At 41.3% G+C, this 19,290-nt stretch overlaps 2 protein-coding genes and 1 long non-coding RNA gene across 4 annotated transcripts; 2 read left to right on the plus strand and 1 right to left on the minus strand.

The window, feature by feature from the left end:
* Positions 1–1,517: 1,517 nt before the first annotated feature.
* On the minus strand, positions 1,518–6,336 carry kbtbd2 (kelch repeat and BTB (POZ) domain containing 2). 2 transcript variants are annotated; one of them, XM_056771865.1, is made up of 4 exons: positions 5,874–6,336; positions 4,427–4,777; positions 3,668–3,833; positions 1,518–3,309 (listed from the first exon to the last, which is right to left on the minus strand). In XM_056771865.1, exons 2-4 carry the CDS (start codon positions 4,597–4,599, stop codon positions 1,753–1,755), a joined length of 1,896 nt encoding a protein of 631 aa, XP_056627843.1. In that variant the 5' UTR covers positions 4,600–4,777; positions 5,874–6,336; the 3' UTR covers positions 1,518–1,752. The 2 variants fall into 2 exon arrangements, with proteins under 2 accessions (XP_056627843.1, XP_056627845.1); XM_056771867.1 differs by lacking the exon at positions 5,874–6,336 and adding an exon at positions 5,584–5,852.
* Positions 6,337–6,513: 177 nt separating this feature from the next.
* buc2l (bucky ball 2-like) lies at positions 6,514–10,348 on the plus strand. Its single transcript, XM_056771864.1, has 5 exons — positions 6,514–6,627; positions 6,801–6,874; positions 7,408–7,611; positions 8,058–9,935; positions 10,219–10,348. Exons 3-5 carry the CDS (start codon positions 7,410–7,412, stop codon positions 10,299–10,301), a joined length of 2,163 nt encoding a protein of 720 aa, XP_056627842.1. The 5' UTR covers positions 6,514–6,627; positions 6,801–6,874; positions 7,408–7,409; the 3' UTR covers positions 10,302–10,348.
* A 3,434-nt stretch (positions 10,349–13,782) lies between these two features.
* LOC130438583 (uncharacterized) lies at positions 13,783–14,452 on the plus strand. The gene is made up of 3 exons (XR_008909351.1): positions 13,783–13,874; positions 14,172–14,277; positions 14,380–14,452. It is a non-coding gene; the product is annotated as an uncharacterized LOC130438583 (long non-coding RNA).
* The last annotated feature ends 4,838 nt before the right edge of the window (positions 14,453–19,290 follow it).

Here is a 19,290-nt window from a genome sequence, read left to right on the forward strand (position 1 = left end):
ACCGTCTTTCAACTATTACATTACTTCAATAGGAGCAACATTTCATTGCTTTAAGTAGTCTATTAAGGCTAATAGGATGTCAATTAACCAAGCAACAGTTAATGCAAGTGTCGTTTTTCATTATTAGGCATGTGGCGGTTTTCATTAGGGTATTAAGATACCTTGATTTATTTTAATTTAATTCCCGACTTTTCTATCTGTCTCTGCCTTTTTAGAATTACACTTCACTGGGGCCTGCACAAACATGTCATTATACAGTATATGCAATTCGATGAAATTACTATTATTATTATTATTTTGTGTAATGTAGGACACAGACATATTTAGATGTCGTGATTCCATGATTTGGTGCGTCTGTGTAATGTTCCGCATGATGGCCCTGTCATCTAACAACCAATCACCGTGATCATTGCGAGGAAGCTCGTGCCTGAGAATTGACGTCATCCATAGCAACGAAGACTCACTCTTAGTTTAGGAGTTGTCATTTTTCCTTAGTAAAAGTAGGTCTGAAAGGCGTTGTGAATAACTTTTAAGAGAAAACTCCTAGCTAAAATATTTTAGTGCGATTTAGGAGTACTCCTAGTGGTAAGATAAAATGCTTTGTGAATACGGCCCCAGAACAAGATTTGGAACAACTCGACGGTGGGTAAATGATGACAGAAACGTTAGTTTTAGGGGAACTAGTCATTAACATTTGTTGCCTTTTTTGAGGTCTAATTGCTCAAACAAATGGCAGTGTTCTTGCGGCAGTATCATTTCCATGGAAAAAAATACGCATGCTGCTTCTAGACCCCTACAAAACCTCCTCACCAAAGTATTAAAATAATAATCATGACAATAATAAACACTTTCCTGATAGCATTCATACATCTGATTATATGTTAATGACATTTGTAGATGTCATTTACATCTGCAAGCCATTTTTCTATTGTTGCTCATCTGAAATATTTGTCTGAAAGGTCTGCTGTCAGATAAACATCTAGAAGACGTCTGTAAGATGTTTAGAAAGCATGTAAAACTGATCTTTCCAAGATGTTTGCCAGCTCTTTCACAGACAAGTTACAGACGTACATGTGCTCGCTGTGCTACAATGACAGGGCAACTGTTTTTACTAGAGGCACATTATTATGATACTAAACATCTCATGGCTCTCTGTCGAATGATAAGATGGAGGGAGGAAAGTTCACATTCCTTATGACAAACTAACCATCAGAGCTGAATCACTTAGTGAAGAACAGCTCCCAGTACAGAAGCATTGGTCAGGAACTTTTATTTATTGGAGTTAAAAAGCAGATTTAAGGCACCCCGAGGAAATTAATCCAGGCTTTGTGGATGTGAGACTTCTGAGGGTCAGCCGAGGGAACAAAGACACCACACGAAGTAACTACAATAATACAGAGTTAGGCAGAAAATCATATAAGTTACCTAACCAGCGGACAATGGAAGCGTTAAGTGTAATGCGACCACAAGTGATCATTCTGGAACAGGGAAGCATATCATGCGAGTGTACAAGTTGCCATTTTGCACCAAAGAAGGTTTAATCTTACGGTCACATTGTCATTGGTTTACATCATTCAACTTACAATAAAAACAGAAATAAAAAGACATCATCAGTTACTGTCAGCTCAGACACGAGCCAGTAAAATTGAGCGCTCTCCCCATTTTTGATCTCTACGGCCAGATGGCCCAGAACAGGTCCAATGAAATTCAAGCTCATTCTTCTAGAGCGGTGAATAAATGACAGGTTTACAGCTATACGTGAGGCAGCAACACCATGTCGTCCTCCACCTCAAACTCCTCGGCTCCATCGGGAGAGAAGAGGTAGGTCGGAGGCTTCCACGGCGACTCTTCGAGGCAGGACGGATAGAGTTTACCCACCGCACAGCGGAAGTCTTTCCCCAGGTCCCAGAGCACTCGCTCAGACACAGGCTGGCGCAAACACCAGCGGTCCAGCTCCAGGTCGTACTGATAGAGCGCGTACTTGGCCCGCTCGTTCAAGTGCGTCTCGCGTATGAATATGCATAGCGTGTCGAGCAGGACCACGGCCCGCACACACGGGTCCGAGTATCTCTTGGCCGGGATGTTGGCGGCGAGGCGCCACTCGTTTTTGTTGACGTCGTAGATCTCCACCGTCACGGAGGAGCCGTCAATGGTGCTGGTCGGCAGACGCAGGCCCGAGTTGCCCACCACATGCAGGCCACCGATGTAGAAGACCAGGCCATCCAAAGCGGCGGCAGAGGCGAAGCAGCGGCTGGTTTGCCGCGTGGCCATTTCAACCCAGGTGTCGCCTCGGGGAAAGTAACAGTACATAAGGTCGTGGGTCATGACATAGAGGCATTCGCGTGCCGTCACCGCCGTGCTCCAGCTCCACGCGCAGGGAAGAGGGCTAGTCATGCTCCATTCGTCTCGCTCGCAGTCGTAGCGCTCCACCGTGCGCTTGTTCATCTCGCCGCCCACGTTATCGCCGCCGATGGCGTAGATGAAGCCCTGGCAGTAGACCAGCGATGGCTTGGTGCGAGCACACAGCATGGGCGTTTTGGCCACCCAGGCGTTCTGCTGCGCATTCAGCCAGTAGAAGCTGTCCACCGAACAGTAGGCCGCCTGCAGCTTGCCGCTTTTGCTGCCGTGACTGGCCAGAGCGCTCTTCAGTGGGATCTGACCACCGGCGATGAAGACATCGTTGTCCGGGGTGACCAGCGTGCCGAACTTCTGCAAGTCTCCAGGCGGGCTGCTCAGTTTGTACACTTTCTCCGCTTGCGGGCTGTAGCAGACCACCGTGTGGCGTGGGCCCATCACCACTGGGTGGCTTTCGGCTGCCGGCTCGGCTTCCACGAAGATTAGCATTTCTTCCTTGGTCATGCCCAGTCTGGGCTTAAAAAACTTTGGCATGGACTTGTACAGGCCTTGCACCACCACAGACTTGTCGTTGGGCGGCAGCCCTTGAAACCAGGCACGCTGGGTCACCTCAGAGAGCGCGTCGATGCGGATCTGGCTGAGCACGGACGACAGGTACTGCGAGCGCGCTTCCATGTTGTATTCCAGCCACAGCATGGCCGCCTCACGGACTGTCTCCTCCTTCTCCACGTTGAGGTTGTCGCTGCTCAGCAGGTCCAGCAGGAGTTCATGCGACAGCTGCAGGAAGGCGTCCTGCCGGTACACCACCGGGAACTTGTGCTCCACCATCCGTTTGGCGCTCTGCTTCAGTTCGGGGCAGCTGAACAGGTCGCCGATGCTCAGCATCCGCACACAGTTTTCTGCCGTGATCTTCTTCACCAGGTAATCTCGACACTGCAGCAAAACATCCTCAACCTGCGAGAAGATGAGAAATCACTTAGCGCTGACACTCTTTACAAACTCTCGCTGTCTCCGAAAACAAACCCATACTGCGGATGATTAAGAAAAATGAGAATGATAATAAAATTACACATGTGATGTAGCTCTACCTGGAGAAGCCTTCTAAAACAATTTATGATCAGTAAAGTTTTACATCAATAAGTGAAGTTATGATAACGGAAATACAGCATCACATTCTTGTGTTCATTGTTTTCAGACAGCTTAACGATAAAAGGAGGTTTTCAATATCGAAGATGCTAAATCATTTCATTGGTTCATTTTAAACTTGCAACCCATCAAGAGGTGAAGATGTGGAAATAAAAGTCTTTCTGACCTGAAGGAAACACGCAGTCTCGTAGAGGGGTTCAACAGTGCAGTCATTGATGAGCAGGTTACCGGTGTAAGCGTAAGTTATGATGGTCTGGAGAGTAGAAGGATCAACATTTCGAAGATGAACATGAGACTGTTTGCTCTCACTGAGTCCACTCATGAACATGGCCCTACAAGACACAAAACAATAGCACCTTCAAAATCTTTGTTCATTGACTTTTGTTTGAACATTTAAACTAAATGAAATGGAAATTCATGACCACAGCTTCATTTACAGTTCACTTTTCAAATGTCTACCATTGTTTACTACACCGCTCTCTGCAACACTTGATTCTGATTGGCCAGTCTCAGTATTCCAAGGTCTACTATTCCCTGATAATAACGTTTTCAAAATAAATATGCTTTTCAAATACTTTTATATGATTCCATTTACAAACAAAAAAAGTCTTTGAACAGTGTCTTAAATCCCAACTGTTTTTTTTTTCATTAAGGTTTGTATTTGTTACAAATGAGCTACTAAACTATTTTAAATCAATATTTATATATTCCATAACTAACTCGTGAGGTAAGTAACCCTGTACTAAGTGGAATAATGTACAGGCAGCTGGTTATGTTCAGTGTGATGAAAGAGCCTCTCTTGACACGGTCAGGGGTTATTCTGCTGAATGTACATTATTATCCCACACCAGACGTCCAGGTTCTGTCATCATGTGCTTGACGTGTATATGAGGGAATCTGTCAGATCACATCAACGTGTCCTCACCTGAAGTAAGAGCTACAGGTGGCCAGCACCATCTTATGACAGGGAAACTCAGTGTCCTCCACCAGTAGTGTGATGTCAGTCAATAACTTCTGCTCATAGAAGAACTTTAGCTGCTCCAGCACAGAAACAGCGTAGTCTGTGTTGACCGGCCGACGCTCTCCAACCTCCGACATCGTATCCCATGAGTTTGAGACCAGATTCAAACCAGAGCGGATGGGTTTCGTTTGTCCGAGTCACGTCCTTCTGACCGACACCGTCAATCAGCAGATGTTCAAGAGGATGCCGGGATTGCTAGATGAAGAAGAGGTGAGGTAGAGACGTCTACATCAGTGCACGTGTAGTCCAGTGTACCTGTCAAGCACATGGAGATGACTCATGTTACACGGCTAAACACACCCTTCTTCTACAGGAACATGACAAAAGTGAACACAACAGTTATACAGAGACACATAAATGCACTTCCTTCAGGATCTCACAGCACTTTCCTGTCAATTTTGCAGTCTGAAATGACTTACTGCAGCTTTTCTTAGAAACTGCAATGTCATGTGGAACTTTTGTATTGCTTTTCAGTAAAATCAGTCAAGATATTATGGTATTCTGCCCTTACTTTCCCTGCACACACCCCTAAGAGGTCAAGTGATGGACCAGCATTGTTCCACTCAGAAGCGCTGTAATGCTTCAGATTCAGATTCACAGACACAACAGCTGGAGTGCTTTTTTGTTTTCACAAGCAAACAAAACCTTGTTTTAAGGTGTTAAGCAGGAATGTGGCTGAAATTGTTTGAATAGTTTGTCAACTGGTTCTCTACTGTGACTGATCTAAACCAGTCTGATTCATTTTCTTTGAACAAATTGACCCATGACTCATCCCAGACAACACAGTCACATATGCAAGATGTGTCCTAAAGATCTGGAAAACATCTGCTGTGTAAAACATCTGATGAACTTCAAAAGTTTCAAATACATAGTAAATTATAAACATATTACAGACATCTGGTCAATGTCCATCTGACGTCTCAGAGGCGTACTGCATATGAGCAAACAAGACAAAAAACGTAGTGCAGATGTAACTGCAGACGTCTGCGAGATGTAGGTGTGCTCTCAGGGAGCAGGTCTGAATGTCTCACACATGTACAGCAGAATCATGTCAAACACACCAAAACAAAACTCAAGGAGCAGGTGTAAACAGACATGATGACATCAGCAGTGAGTGTAAACTGCGTCCATCTTTCGGGTTTCTAGGATGATGATGATGTTTTTATATTGGCGGGACAGAAGCGGGTTCCAGTAAATCTCATCAGGAGCTCACCACCAGCCCACACGAGCACGAGCGAACACGGAGTTAAGTGACTGTGATCTCAACATCAATAAACACATCATGTTAGTATGTCAGTAAGGTGTTTGTCTTTAATAAACGGGGTGTAAGAGTAGACAGAGGTCACCTTACCTCCGATGAGCAGCAGTGAGCTCCGGCTGCCGGATCACAACACAAAGCCGAAGCTCATGGACAAACACCGCAAGAGGGCGGCCGGTTAGCAGCGATCTGACGCGATATGCTTCAGTCAAAGTGTCCGATCATAACGAACTCGATCTCAGCGTGTTAATTAAACTCTAAAGCATGTTCCCCTGGATCAATGCTGCTTTAGCTTTCAAATTCATCACCATACGCAGGTATGACATATGCTAACGCTGCTAGCCGCGTCTGCGCTCATCCTAACAGCACAACTTCACGGAGTTTAACACGGAACTTTATATAAATACAATAAACAACATCGATCGTCCACTTCAGAAATCAAACACGAACAGTGTATACTTAACACGACGTGGTTCAACGATGTCTTCCGCGCATCGTGAGGGCTAATTTAAGAAGTAGCTTCATTCAGCTTTACTAGCCGCAGCCTAACAGCGCGAGAACTCAAGCAGCGACGCCGAAGGGGCGGGGCCAGGACACTTCCGGCTTGCCTATTATGAGATGACGGACGGCGTTTACTTGAACCGGAAAGACAATGGAATGTGTGCGATAAGAGCTGTGTGTTAATAACGTTTAATAATTCTAGAAGGCGAGAGAGTCATCTGGCTTTAAAGTGCAGAAGTGGGGTCGTCGTGCGGCACTGCGCAGAGCGATCGGTGTATGACATCACAATATCGCGAGATCGTTCTGCGCAGTGCCGCATGAAGTCCAACACAACTCTTAAGTCTCTGTAAGTGCAACGGTTCCGATGTTTCAAGCATCTGATATGTGTTTTGCCAAAAATAATTCTAGTGCTATTTAATCAGGATCATTTTAATTAACATGTCTGATTGTGTGGGCGTGGCCGAATGCTAATTAACACGTCTGATTATGTGGGTGTGGCTTTCTGTGGATTCACAACAGGCCCGTGATTTAAATCTGAGGGTGTTTTTTTTGGATCGGTGAAAGACTTCCGTGCCAAAGTCGGTTTGATTAAGGTAAGCAAACTTGACCCTTTTTTGTTTTAATTGTCACTGCAATAAGCATTTCACTTATGTGTACACACACATGTATGTTTTATTATCTCTGTGGGGACAGTCCCTAGGCGTAATGAGTTGTACACTTTACAAACTGTATATTTTATCCCCAACCCCTAAAGATCGTTGAGACTTTTTGCATTTTTAGATTTTCAAAAATAATCGTTCTGTACAATTTATAATCCTTTGTGCCCGTGAGGACCTCAAATTTGGTCCCCACAGTGACACGAGTCCCCATGAGTTGGTGTGCATTCAGGTTTAGGTCCCCACTAACATATAAAAACCAAGTCCACACACACACACACACACACACAAAAGCAATGAAGTGTGTGTGGATCAATGTTTTTCCACTGTGAGGGCTGATGGACTCCTACATGTACTGCCAGTGTTTGTCAATCTGTTGCAGACTAGTTTCGATTCAGAAACACATTTCCTTTCTCTTGTTTTCTTGTTGTCTTACACACTGATGCTGAATGTCTGGTGGTGTGTGGCAGTGATGGCTGCTGTCTCTGCTCAAGAGCTCTCTGGAGGTGTATCAGATGTACATTCACAGGCCCCGCGACACAGCGCTCGGCTCATACATCAGGACCAGCAGTTTCATCGACATCCCTTTTACATTCCCAACCCTCAACCGCTCATGCCATATCAATGGCCTCTGTCTGCTCCATATGTGCCGTACACAGGGTTCCCTGGCTTAGGTATGTATGTATGCTCATGTTTAACCATTTTCTCATTTTTTGGAAAATTCCTTTTGAGGAGATATCTCTTATGGGTTGTTGTTATTATTTTGCACATTGATGAGGTCATTAACATTCAGCAAATAATGTTCTTGATAATATAAATGTGGCATGCGTTAATAACTCCTCGTCTGTTAAAGGACTGGTTCAGTTAAAAATAACAGTTGAGCCGGTTTTTAAAGCTCCATAAGAGAAGTGCATCTGTATTGTCTCTAGGGTTTAGTTCAATAATTTTCAGTTTGACACAGTGTCACAATGTGAAGAGATGAACCTGGTTTCTATACCAGAGAGAAAAGCCTTAACATAGATCTTATCAGTTATCATTGCTCGAATAAATGTGATCACATCATCACACGTGTCACTAAAGATGGTCTGATGTAGATGTGGTTTTGTTTTAATTTTTTTAGGTTATGGGATGGTGATGCCATCATTAGGCTTGCCTCCTTATCTGGACGTCTCTGGATACATGCTTCCTCATGCTCAGGTGCACATGTTGGATCACAGACGTATGATGAACCCTCACCTGCCTCCAAATATCTCCCACCAGGCCAACCGCTTCCACTGTCAAACCGCCATGCCCCAAAATCGCGTGATGGTCAGCTCGGAGGTTCAGACCGAGCCTGCGTGTCACGGCTCGGCACAAGACTCTCACGCGGGCTCAGAGTCGGGTAGAGGAACGGGTTGTGAAAGTCCAGTGTCTGCGTCTGCCAGCTTTGCAGAAAACAACTCTGGAGCTTGTGCTGAAGATACGCCCGTGTTCACTCACAATAGAGTTGTGTCCAGCAATACCATCAACACCACTGCTGTGTCTGCGCTTCACAAAAGTGAAATCCTCCTCCAGGCAGAACGGGTGCAAATCAAATGCAGTGAAACGCCTTCCAGATTAAAGATGATTCGAACTAGTGAAACGGAGCTCACCTGTAATGACGCCCGGGATCTTCTGCAATGCAGCGTGGGGTCCATGCACTCCGAGGATGTGGTTTTGTGCTCTTACCGCTCATTGGCTATTAGAAAAGATAAACAAGGAGTTGATGCTGGATACTTGAGGAAGCATTGCCTCCCGGTTTGTAAGGTTGGCATGTCTCCGTCATGTGGAGCATGTCCTAAACTAAACGCGTGGAACGTTAAGAAGAGCTTTGAAGCAGATCAATGCTGTGAGTTGCAGAGAACCTGTCACCTGAAGAAGACCAAACACAACTTCAAGATTCTGCGGCTGCCCTTTGACACTCAGACGTACAGTCAGCTGGAGGCTTCAATCTGGTCAGTGGAGTCTCTGGTGCCGTACGTGCCGTCCATTCTCCGCTCTCCCAAAACTCCGGAGAGTCACACTGCTCCTGTAGGGAGGAATCAACACACCACTGAGTCGACTAAACGGCACCATCGAGAGTTCCGTAGGTACCGCTCCCCATACGGCCCTTCAACGACCTTTGACACGCAGACGTGCCGCCAGCTCGAGGCTTCCATGTGGTCAGTTGAGTCTCTGGCACCGTATGTGCCGTCTGGCGACTGGATGATCGGGAAAGGTCATCTGACCCCTCAGAAGTGTCCAGAGAGTGATGCTGTTCCTCTAGTGAGGAATCCACATACGGAGTCAACTAAACGCCACGCCTCTCCACACCGCCCGTCGACAAACTACAGTCAGCTGGAGGCTTCGGTCTGGTCAGTGGAGTCTCTGATGCCGTACGTGCCATCCATTCTCAAAACTCAAAAGACTCCAGAGAGTCACGCTGTTCCTGAAGAGAAGAATCAACATACTATTGAGTCCACTAAACGTCAAGCGTTGCATAAGTGTGGCTCTCCATACCGCCCTTCAACAAGCTGGCTGGCTGACTTGGGGAATGTTTATTACTACAGTAAGTTACCTGCTTTACAGAAAAAGCTCAGTGGTGTCTGTAGATCTCCTGTTGAAAACCCTGGACCTGAAGGGAAGCAGACCGGTAGTCCTGAATTATCTCCTCTCAAACAGAAGACGACGAGGAGGAAACTAAGACCATCAGGCAGGAATGAGTGTGGCGGCACCGCTGCCGTGAGCTGTGGATGTGTTTCTCATTACTCAATAAAGACGCCTCGCTGCTCGTGTAAAACTGACCCAAAACCTTCAGATTCTCATTCCTGCAGAAGACACGAGAGCGCTGAAGTCAAGACCCATCATGAGACACGAAAGATGATTTTAGGAAGTCATTGGATGAAACCAAGAGAACGATCTGACCTGTGTGAAGACTGCAGATGTCTTTATTGTGATGATGATGATGATGATGAAGATTGGTCGTCATGGAGATGGAGAGGTAACTAACACACATTCCGTGTCCAGCACGAAACATCATGAACTTGTACATGTACATTTATCTGATGCTTGTCATGAGGTGAATGATATTGAGATGAACACATGACTGAACTCACATAACCTCAATCAGCTTTTAATGTAAAATTGTTTATAAATTGAATTAAAAAAATATCCTTCTCATGCTCCTGTAAAAACTTGATTTAGCAAGACTCTGTTTCAGAGTGAAATGCAGGTTTCAGGTATAATTTGCCAAACTTTGTTTAAATCTTTTGTTTATTCCTCAGGTACAACACGAGCAGAGAAGAAAATGCAGATAAAGACGAGCGGTCAGCGTGTCCACCTGAAGAATCGAGTGAAAGCACATTAATATCACAAACATCATGTAAATGTATGAAATCTTTTATTCCGTGATTCAATAAAGTATTTGGTCTGAAAACTCTCTGGTTTCTGTCTTCCTTCAGCGTTCTGTCAACAACAAATCTTCTAGATTTACAATACAGTCTGCACTTTTTTTTTAAGATTGATATGGAAGTTATATGTTGAAATCTTTTACAAACACTTGTTTTGGATATGAGACGAGACTTTTGACAGAAAAAGCATCACAGATGTAATGTGTTGTCTGAGTCAGGTGTATGATAACATGTATGTAAAAATATCACTGTCATTGGTGACTGGTAACAGAATCCATTTAATGTTGTCAATGTGGTGCAGTATGAGTCTGTTCTGCATTAAAATCTACACTATTTAACTTGATGAACACGACACCAGACAGAAAACATCACTATCAGGTGTATTTTCATCAGGATGATCAGATCGTATGTTCATAGCAGTCATATCAACCTGTAGCCCAGGACTGGCTGACCACTGAAGCTAAGGCGGGCTGAGCCCGGTCAGTATCTGGATGAGTGACCTCCTAGGAAAGCTACAGTAGGGTGCTGCTGGAAGAGGTGTTCGTGAGAGCAGTGGGTCCTAATGCCCTAGTAGGGTGAGTGATGAGGACACGAGACTGTCCTTCGGACGATTAGGAAACCGGTGTCCTGACTCCCTGTGGTCATTTAACATCTCATGGCACTTCTTGTAAAGTGCAGGGGTGTAGCCTGGTGTCTGGCCAGATACCCCAAAATGGTCATAGTAATCCTCACCCTCTGATTGGCACTCCTCTCCGCCTGTAGCTGGTGTGTGGAGAGCGCACAGTGACTGCTGTGGCATCATTGAGGTGGATGCTGCACACTGGTGGTGGTTGAGGAGAGAACCCCTTGTATGATTGTATATGGCGCTATATAAAAGCCTCAATTCATTCATGTTACTGAGCATACTGAAGAGCTCTTGTCTGTTCTAGGCTTGACATGTGCAATGCTCTAGATTCAATCAAACCAACAGAAATGATTCAGAACACAGCAGCACGACTCATAGTTCATCTATCTTGCTGCACTAGATCACTTTCATCAGTTCTTTAATGATGCCCTACAGAATTAACATCCCATAATCCTATCATCAGTAAATGAGCGCCACCTTCTGGTATACTTGATTTGACTGATCTATGCTGGAGGAATGATGTTCTGAAGTCTGTTCGCTGCATCTCTTACAATATATATCAAACCCTAAGAGTGTCTATGTGTGTATGTGAGCTGGATTAACTGCACAGCTGTGATCGTCTGTCTGACATTATGGCATTTGGAAAAACAAGCCATACATGCCGGTGTTACAAATGTTCTGTTACCCGTGATATTTTGTGACCGTAGCAGGCGCTGTTGTCACTGTCGACACTTCTCTACGCAAAGAGCGTAAATTCGGGCGAGGATGCGCTTTGTGCTCGAGCACAGCTTTTTAATCTTGCGCAATAACGCGCTTTGTTCTCGTGCACGTTACTGTGAGCGGGCTTTTCTGAAAGTCTGTTAAGAGTGCTGAAGTGACGAACACGCCGCTTGAACTGTACAAACAGGTTCATTTAATTCGTGTACTGATTGGATTTGGAATTATTGTGATTGCCATGGTAATTGTTTTATAGCCAACATGTAAGTGTGTGTGTGTGTGTGTATGTATAAATATATATATATATATTCACTTTTACACAAATAATAGAACAGCAATCATAATTCTAAACGTTGTCCATTTAAGAAACATGAACATAAATGAGCTTTGTGTTTTACATGCATTATAGGCTATAAAATGTACATAAGAACATATTATAAACTGATATGTTTATAATGTACAGAGTAACCTTGTAGTCCTACAGCAGGTCACCATATATCACGATGCACTTTAACGGGCTAAAATAATCCGTTACCTTCCCCTGTTTTATACAGAATAACCTTAATGTTCTTCATATTCACTCTTTTGACATCTAATGCCTTCTGTGTCTTATCCTGAAGAGAATTTAGCTGTGATGAGAACAGTGAGTGTGGTACAGCAGGTCACCATATCTCACAATGCACTTTAACAGGCCTAAAATAATCTGTTACCTTCCCCTGTTTTACACAGAATAATCTTATTGTTCTTCATATTCACTCTTTTGACATCTAATGCCTTCTGTGTCTTATCCTGAAGTGCATTTAGCTGTGATGAGAACAGTGACTGTGGTACAGCAGGTCACCATATATCACAATGCACTTTAACAGGCCTAAAATAATCTGTTACCTTCCCCTGTTTTACACAGAATAATCTTATTGTTCTCCATATTCACTCTTTTGACTCATTTGAAATGACGAAAATATGGGAAGGTAAAAGCTCAAGACTTAAGGTAGGCCTAAGATTGGTGTCTGTTGCTTGTAAGGTTATTAATAAGATAGTATTTAATAATTTGATTATTTTTTATGATTATGTTTGATGTGTCATGTGTAGTGTGATCCAACAAAGTATAACATCATTTTGGGAGTTGTCCATGAACCTGGTCACTGGATATTGACAGTAAGACCAACTACTTTGCTCAGTAATTAGCTGACTTTGGGGAGAGCTACAATATTACCAACAGCAGTGAAAACATACAGTATATGACTAATACTCAATTCCACAGGTTATTTTTCCTTCTGAGAGAAGGAGCCTTGTGTTGGATCCCTTGGGAAATGATTCCTGTAAACTTAAGCAGTGTTTGGAGTCAACAAGGTAAACGTCCATGCATGGAGTGCTCAGTTTAAAAACCAAACCAAAACATCTGGAAATATGGTATTGGGTGCATCTCAATCAGCTCCTTTGTTCCGTAGTAAGTCCAATGATCAGGGAGTCTGCCATTTTTAGGGGGTGTCTCATTCACAAAATTCTTCCAGTGCACTGATTACGTTCGTTCGCTTAAAATTCCCACAATGCAAGTTAAAAGTCAGGGACCATTCATGCTCACTATGTTACCTTACCGAAAATCGCGTGTAACCGAATTCGTTTTAACCAAAATTGCACGAACAAATTCAATAAACTTAATGAAAGCAACTGAACTTTTGAAAGCATTTATTTTGTTGAATGTATAAACACATTGCTAGACAGGCAGGGAACAAAATCTTCTGGTTATTTGTGTCTGCGTAATTGATTTAACAGTCGAATTTAACATTGAACCAAACTTGTAAACACATTTGTAACAAAAAGTTTTATATAATGAGAGCTGTCTGTTTTGCCCCTTGTTATGTTAGTAATTACCAGCTGTGAAGTCACGTTAGAACGCGCTCACTCAGTGTCGTCACAAGAAAATGAGTGAACAGTGTCCAAATGTGAACTGAGTCGGGGTCCATAGTGTCCGAATCCGTGTACACCATATACTGTTTCACAACCTCAGGGACTAGGGAGCTGATTGAGACACACCCATTGGCATATTGTTTGTTGTTACACCTTTCAGGGCCTTCATCAGAAAACGTGGGTGCCAAGTTTCAAGGTGGACAGCAAACACAGAACCACACACACTCCAGAAGGATGGTTCCTCCTGTGGAATATTTGTCCTTAGAATAATAAACAAAAGGTGTTTTTACTTTGTGTCTTATTTGTTATTTGGTTGTTTAGTGATGGCATAAGGAATACCGTTTCCGGGTCCAAGCATTTTTTTTATCTCAAGCGAGGCTAAACATTAGACAGCTAGCTCACAGAATCTCTGACATCAATATTTTAATACATTTTGAAAAATGAATCACAGATTGGCCATCTGGGATTTCATGTGAAAATAAAGGTTGTTTTGAATGTGTTAACTTTTTGGAATTTATTAAACTTTCTCATATATTATTATGTTTTATTATAATTATTATTATTATCTCATTATTAGTATGCAGAGAAAATACTTGCTGGAGAGCCTCTTCAATTTTCAAATGACCCCTCTGCGGCTGAAAAATACAGAAGACAGGTGGCGTTGACACTCCTAAACGAGACAGGTATTATTTGTTTATTTCTGTCATTTTCACAATATCATATATTATTTCAATGATTAACAGATGAAACCCATTCCTAAATTGTATTGTTTTATTGGTGACCAGATGACCTCAGTGAGCTTTGCCACTATTGTGGGGAGAAGGATGCAGGGCAAGGAAGGACAACTGCCAAAAAAAAAAGAAAATGCTTGGGTAAAAATTGTATTAAGTATACATCTGTCATGATAGTATGCTATACTGTATTTCAGTTATTTATCTTAGAAATGTTGTTGCATTACTATGACTTCTGTTCCTACAGGTCCAGTGTGACGTGTGTGACCGATGGTTCCACATACAGTGTGCTAAAATGGTGAACCCCAGGAAGTACTTCAGTTGTGCTGCATGCCAGTTTGTGCCTCCAGTTTAAAATTCTACTCCATTTTCTTTTGCAAACATGCAAAAAAAGTAATAAAGTAATGTGCAAGACTTGCGCTTCATTGATGTGGTTATTGTGATTGTGTAGGTTTATTTACTAATTTTAAGGTACATGATAATCAAATGCTTCTGAAATGCACCATAATATAATTTTTTTAAATAATTATTTTGCTGTTTTGAAAAATAAAGTTTAATAAAATACAATTAAATATACTTAAAATCAAAGTCCAAGTTACAAGTTACGTGCATCGTGAAATATGGTGACCTGCTGTACCACAGTCACTGTTCTCATCACAGCTAAATGCACTTCAGGATAAGACACAGAAGGCATTAGATGTCAAAAGAGTGAATATGAAGAACAATAAGGATATTCTGTGTATAACAGGGGAAGGTAACAGATTATTTTAGCCCGTTAAAGTGCATCGTGATATATGGTGACCTGCTGTAGGACTACAAGGTTACTCTGTACATTATAAACATATCAGTTTATAATATGTTCTTATGTACATTTTATAGCCTATAATGCATGTAAAACACAAAGCTCATTTATGTTCATGTTTCTTAAATGGACAACGTTTAGAATTATGATTGCTGTTCTATTATTTGTGTAAAAGTGAATATATATATATATATTTATACATACACACACACACACTTACATGTTGGCTATAAAACAATTACCATGGCATTCACAATAATTCCAAATCCAATCAGTACACGAATTAAATGAACCTGTTTGTACAGTTCAAGCGGCGTGTTCGTCACTTCAGCACTCTTAACAGACTTTCAGAAAAGCCCGCTCACAGTAACGTGCACGAGAACAAAGCGCGTTATTGCACAAGATTAAAAAGCTGCGCTCGAGCACAAAGCGCATCCTCGCCCGAATTTACGCTCTTTGCGTAGAGAAGTGTCGACAGTGACAACAGCGCCTGCTGCGGTCACGAGTTAATGATGACAGAATTATCATTTTGAAGTTGAACCACTCCTTCAGGATCTTGTGTCCGCCCAACGGACATCATACACCTGATTATAAAAGTCATAGCACTGATTTTGATTTGAGCCCTCATTAATATGGGATTCCTTTTGTGCCAATAAGTACGAACACGAAATAAAAAAAACCAAACAAAAATAAACAACACGAAAGAAGAAATACACTTTGAAAACGAAAAAAATGAACTCCAATTGCAAACTTTTAACATACTTTCAAACAAACTGCATTCATCATCAAATGTTTTCTAATGATCCTTTTCGAAAATCATTGTTTATGAATACGATGCCCGAGATTTCGTTTGCGCTTCATTATTTTTCGTTTACACTGCAAAAAGTTACGTTCGGACTTCTGGCACAAACCTCTCGCGTGGGCGGGAGTTAACAGTGCTTTACTCTCATTGGCTAGTCAGATTTTGATCGACAGGTCCGTGACCTGGAAGTGGAAGAAGTCTTAGTGGCGGCGCGCAACTTTAGAAAGCGATCTGGAGGTGGACGGTGAAGTTACTTGTGATTAGTTACCTTTGTTATTAAACGTTTTTTTTTGCTACAGTTTGGATTGAAATGTACGGAGCCCGGCTAGTCTTTTTGCATAACCTTACATTTTTGGAAACATCTACTATTCATTTATCATTCTTAACAAGTAGTGCTGTTATTTTCCTCAAATGCGGTCAATTATGTAAATGAATAAAAGGAACCAGTGTTTAAATACATTGTACAGAATACTGTCTAGTAACTCTGTCTTTCTCTCTCTCTGTTTACCCTTATGTGTTAAAACTGTTGAGCGCAGATTGTTTATTCCTTATCATATGGTATGGACTGATTTGATTTAATTCAATATTACTTTGACTTGAGTCTACCTTATAAAGAGATCCTTTATATTTTAAGTGTCAAACACAGGATAACTATTAGTCTAAAGACACTCAAAAAAATCATGTGTAGAAATGGACAATTTGGATTTATTGACAACACAAAAACAGCCCAATTAGGGATATCCAGCCATACTTACGATGTGGAGATGCTGACCCACTTGCTGGAGAGAGGAGCTTCATCTATGGCGAAAGCAAAGTTTTCCAAATTTAGGGATATATGACAGAAGTCATTCATCTGATGTTTTATATGTCCCAAAATAATCTGAAAAGTTTTCTGTATAGCAGGAATATAGACCCTCATGTCATTTAATTTCTGTTGAACAAAAAATATGTATTTTGAGAAATGTGTGGTGTCCATTACATGGAAGGCTACTATTACAACTAAAACTAATAATAATCATATTAATAATACTAATTATTATTATACAATAAGGGCAATGTATTCTGGTTATCAACATTCTTCAAATTATATGTTGTGTTCTGCCGAAGGAGGTCACAAGTTTGAAACCATCTACATGTTTGTTTTGATTTTATGACCAACATAATTTCACTTCGATTCATGCTGTCCTCCGTTAGGGATATTTTCATGTTAATCATAAGGTCTGGCACAAAAGTATTTTTATGCTTTAATAAGATTTCCTGTGTCTCAGTGGTAAGAACATGGCGATTGGTTCGATCCAGTATATTGCACAACGTCAGAAACAAATGTATAATATAATGCAATGTTCGTCGCTTTCAAAGCATCAAAAATACTTAAATTATGTAAAGTTTGAATTCTCGTATGTATCGAGACAAAAACATGATCTTTCTGTATGTTTCCTCACTGGTAACCTACTCCCTTGCAAGCTTATAGTTTTTTGTAATAAAAGTAATCACTTGTTTTTGGGTATTGATTATTAGCAAACCCATGGATTTTACTACGGTAACCATGTTCTAAACAGTAGTGAAATAAGGGCTGTATGCTTCATGCAACATTTTAATAAATCCATGATTCTACGTTTAATAACAAAGGTAACTAATCACATGTAACTTCACACTCCACCTCCAGATCGCTTTCTAAAGTTGCGCGCCGCCACTAAGACTTCTTCCACTTCCAGGTCACGGACCTGTCGATCAAAATCTGACTAGCCAATGAGAGTAAAGCACTGTCGCTACCCGATCCGTCCCGGAAACACGATTTGTTCCGCGCATGCGCGAAAGTGCGTCTACTTCCGGTAATTAAGTTTTTACGACAGTCGACTCGATGCGTATGAGGCACGTAAATTGACAAAAGTAAAGCGAATGCAAAGAGAGGAAGACAACACGTGCGAGAGGGAGTGAATGCGCGCGAGAGGGGGCGAGTGTGCACGAGAAAGAACGAGTCTGCACGAGGAGCAAATGCGCGTGAGAGGGAGAGTCAAATGAGTGAGAGTGTGCGCGCGCGCAAATTACCAAATTAAAGAAACATTACTTTATTGTTTGATAAATTGTTTGAGATAAATCAAATTGTTTAGTTTTTGAGGTTTTATTTATTTTAGTATACGACCAGTGTTGGACAAGTTACTCTGAAAAAGTAATTAATTACTAGTTACTCATTACATATTCAATAGTGTAATTAGATTACTGTCCAAAAAGTATTTAGTTACTCATTACAAATTACTTTCTATATCCTACATCAACCTTGATTAGTTAAGTGATTCAAGGATAGACATGAAACGGCTTATTTAATTCATTAAAGAATAATATTATTAACTGACCAAAGTATTACAAATGTTAGAATTATACATTAAAGCACAGATTTTAAAGTAAGACTTTGAATTTTTAATGTCAATTACAGTATTGCACACGCATGTATTTCAAAAAGTATTTAGTTTAATTACATCAAAAGTAACTGTATTTCAATTACAGAAAACATGAGAGTAATCCATTACTTTACTTTTTCAAGGGAAAAGTAATTAAATTACAGAAAACATGAGAGTAATCCATTACACCCAACACTGTATACGACAGTTTTCCTCCATTAACCTATGACAATGCTCCATGCTGCGCATCCCACCAGTCATTCCCCAACCCCCCCCCCCCCCCCACCCCTGTGGAATATCTCCCTAATTCTGAGGTCTCAAGGTTGGCAAGTATGGTGTAAATAAATGTAATAAATACATAAATAACTTTTTCTGTGTGTTTCTTAAATGCAGACATTTGTTAAAATATTAGAAAAATTAGGTCAATGCCCTGTTCCTCAATCAGCAATTTAAGTAGATGAGTAGATGTTTGATTGTGTGACTGAGAGAGGCTGGGTGGGAGGTTGAGATTTAGTGAATGATTAAAGAAAATTAGGAACAAATGTATAAATAAATTGGATGAATTCTAAAAATCCTGCTTGTCAAGGGTAACCAGGTAAGAATTTAAATTATTTAATTAGGTTATCAATTTATGCCACATATTAACCTTGACATATTTTGCAACAAAAAAAAGGTTTTAAGAGAAACATATTCATTTTAAGTTTTATAGTTTTTCTATATATAAAGAAGTATTTTTATATATAAAAATCAATTTCTCATTCCTGACATATAATATTTTGTCATATTGTATTTTCTTGGAATCAAAAAATATAATAAAAAGCAACATAAAGATTATTAGAGAAAAACTACTTTCCACTCTTTACAGGATTCTTTGTGTATCCCTCCGTACGTTTCACCAAACCATAATAATTTGTAATGTGTTTAATGTCTTTTGATGTTAATTGCTCTTTTTTTATACAGAG

The sequence above is a fragment of the Triplophysa dalaica genome, chromosome 17 (assembly GCF_015846415.1).
Source record: "Triplophysa dalaica isolate WHDGS20190420 chromosome 17, ASM1584641v1, whole genome shotgun sequence".
Classification (NCBI taxonomy): Eukaryota; Metazoa; Chordata; class Actinopteri; order Cypriniformes; family Nemacheilidae; genus Triplophysa; species Triplophysa dalaica.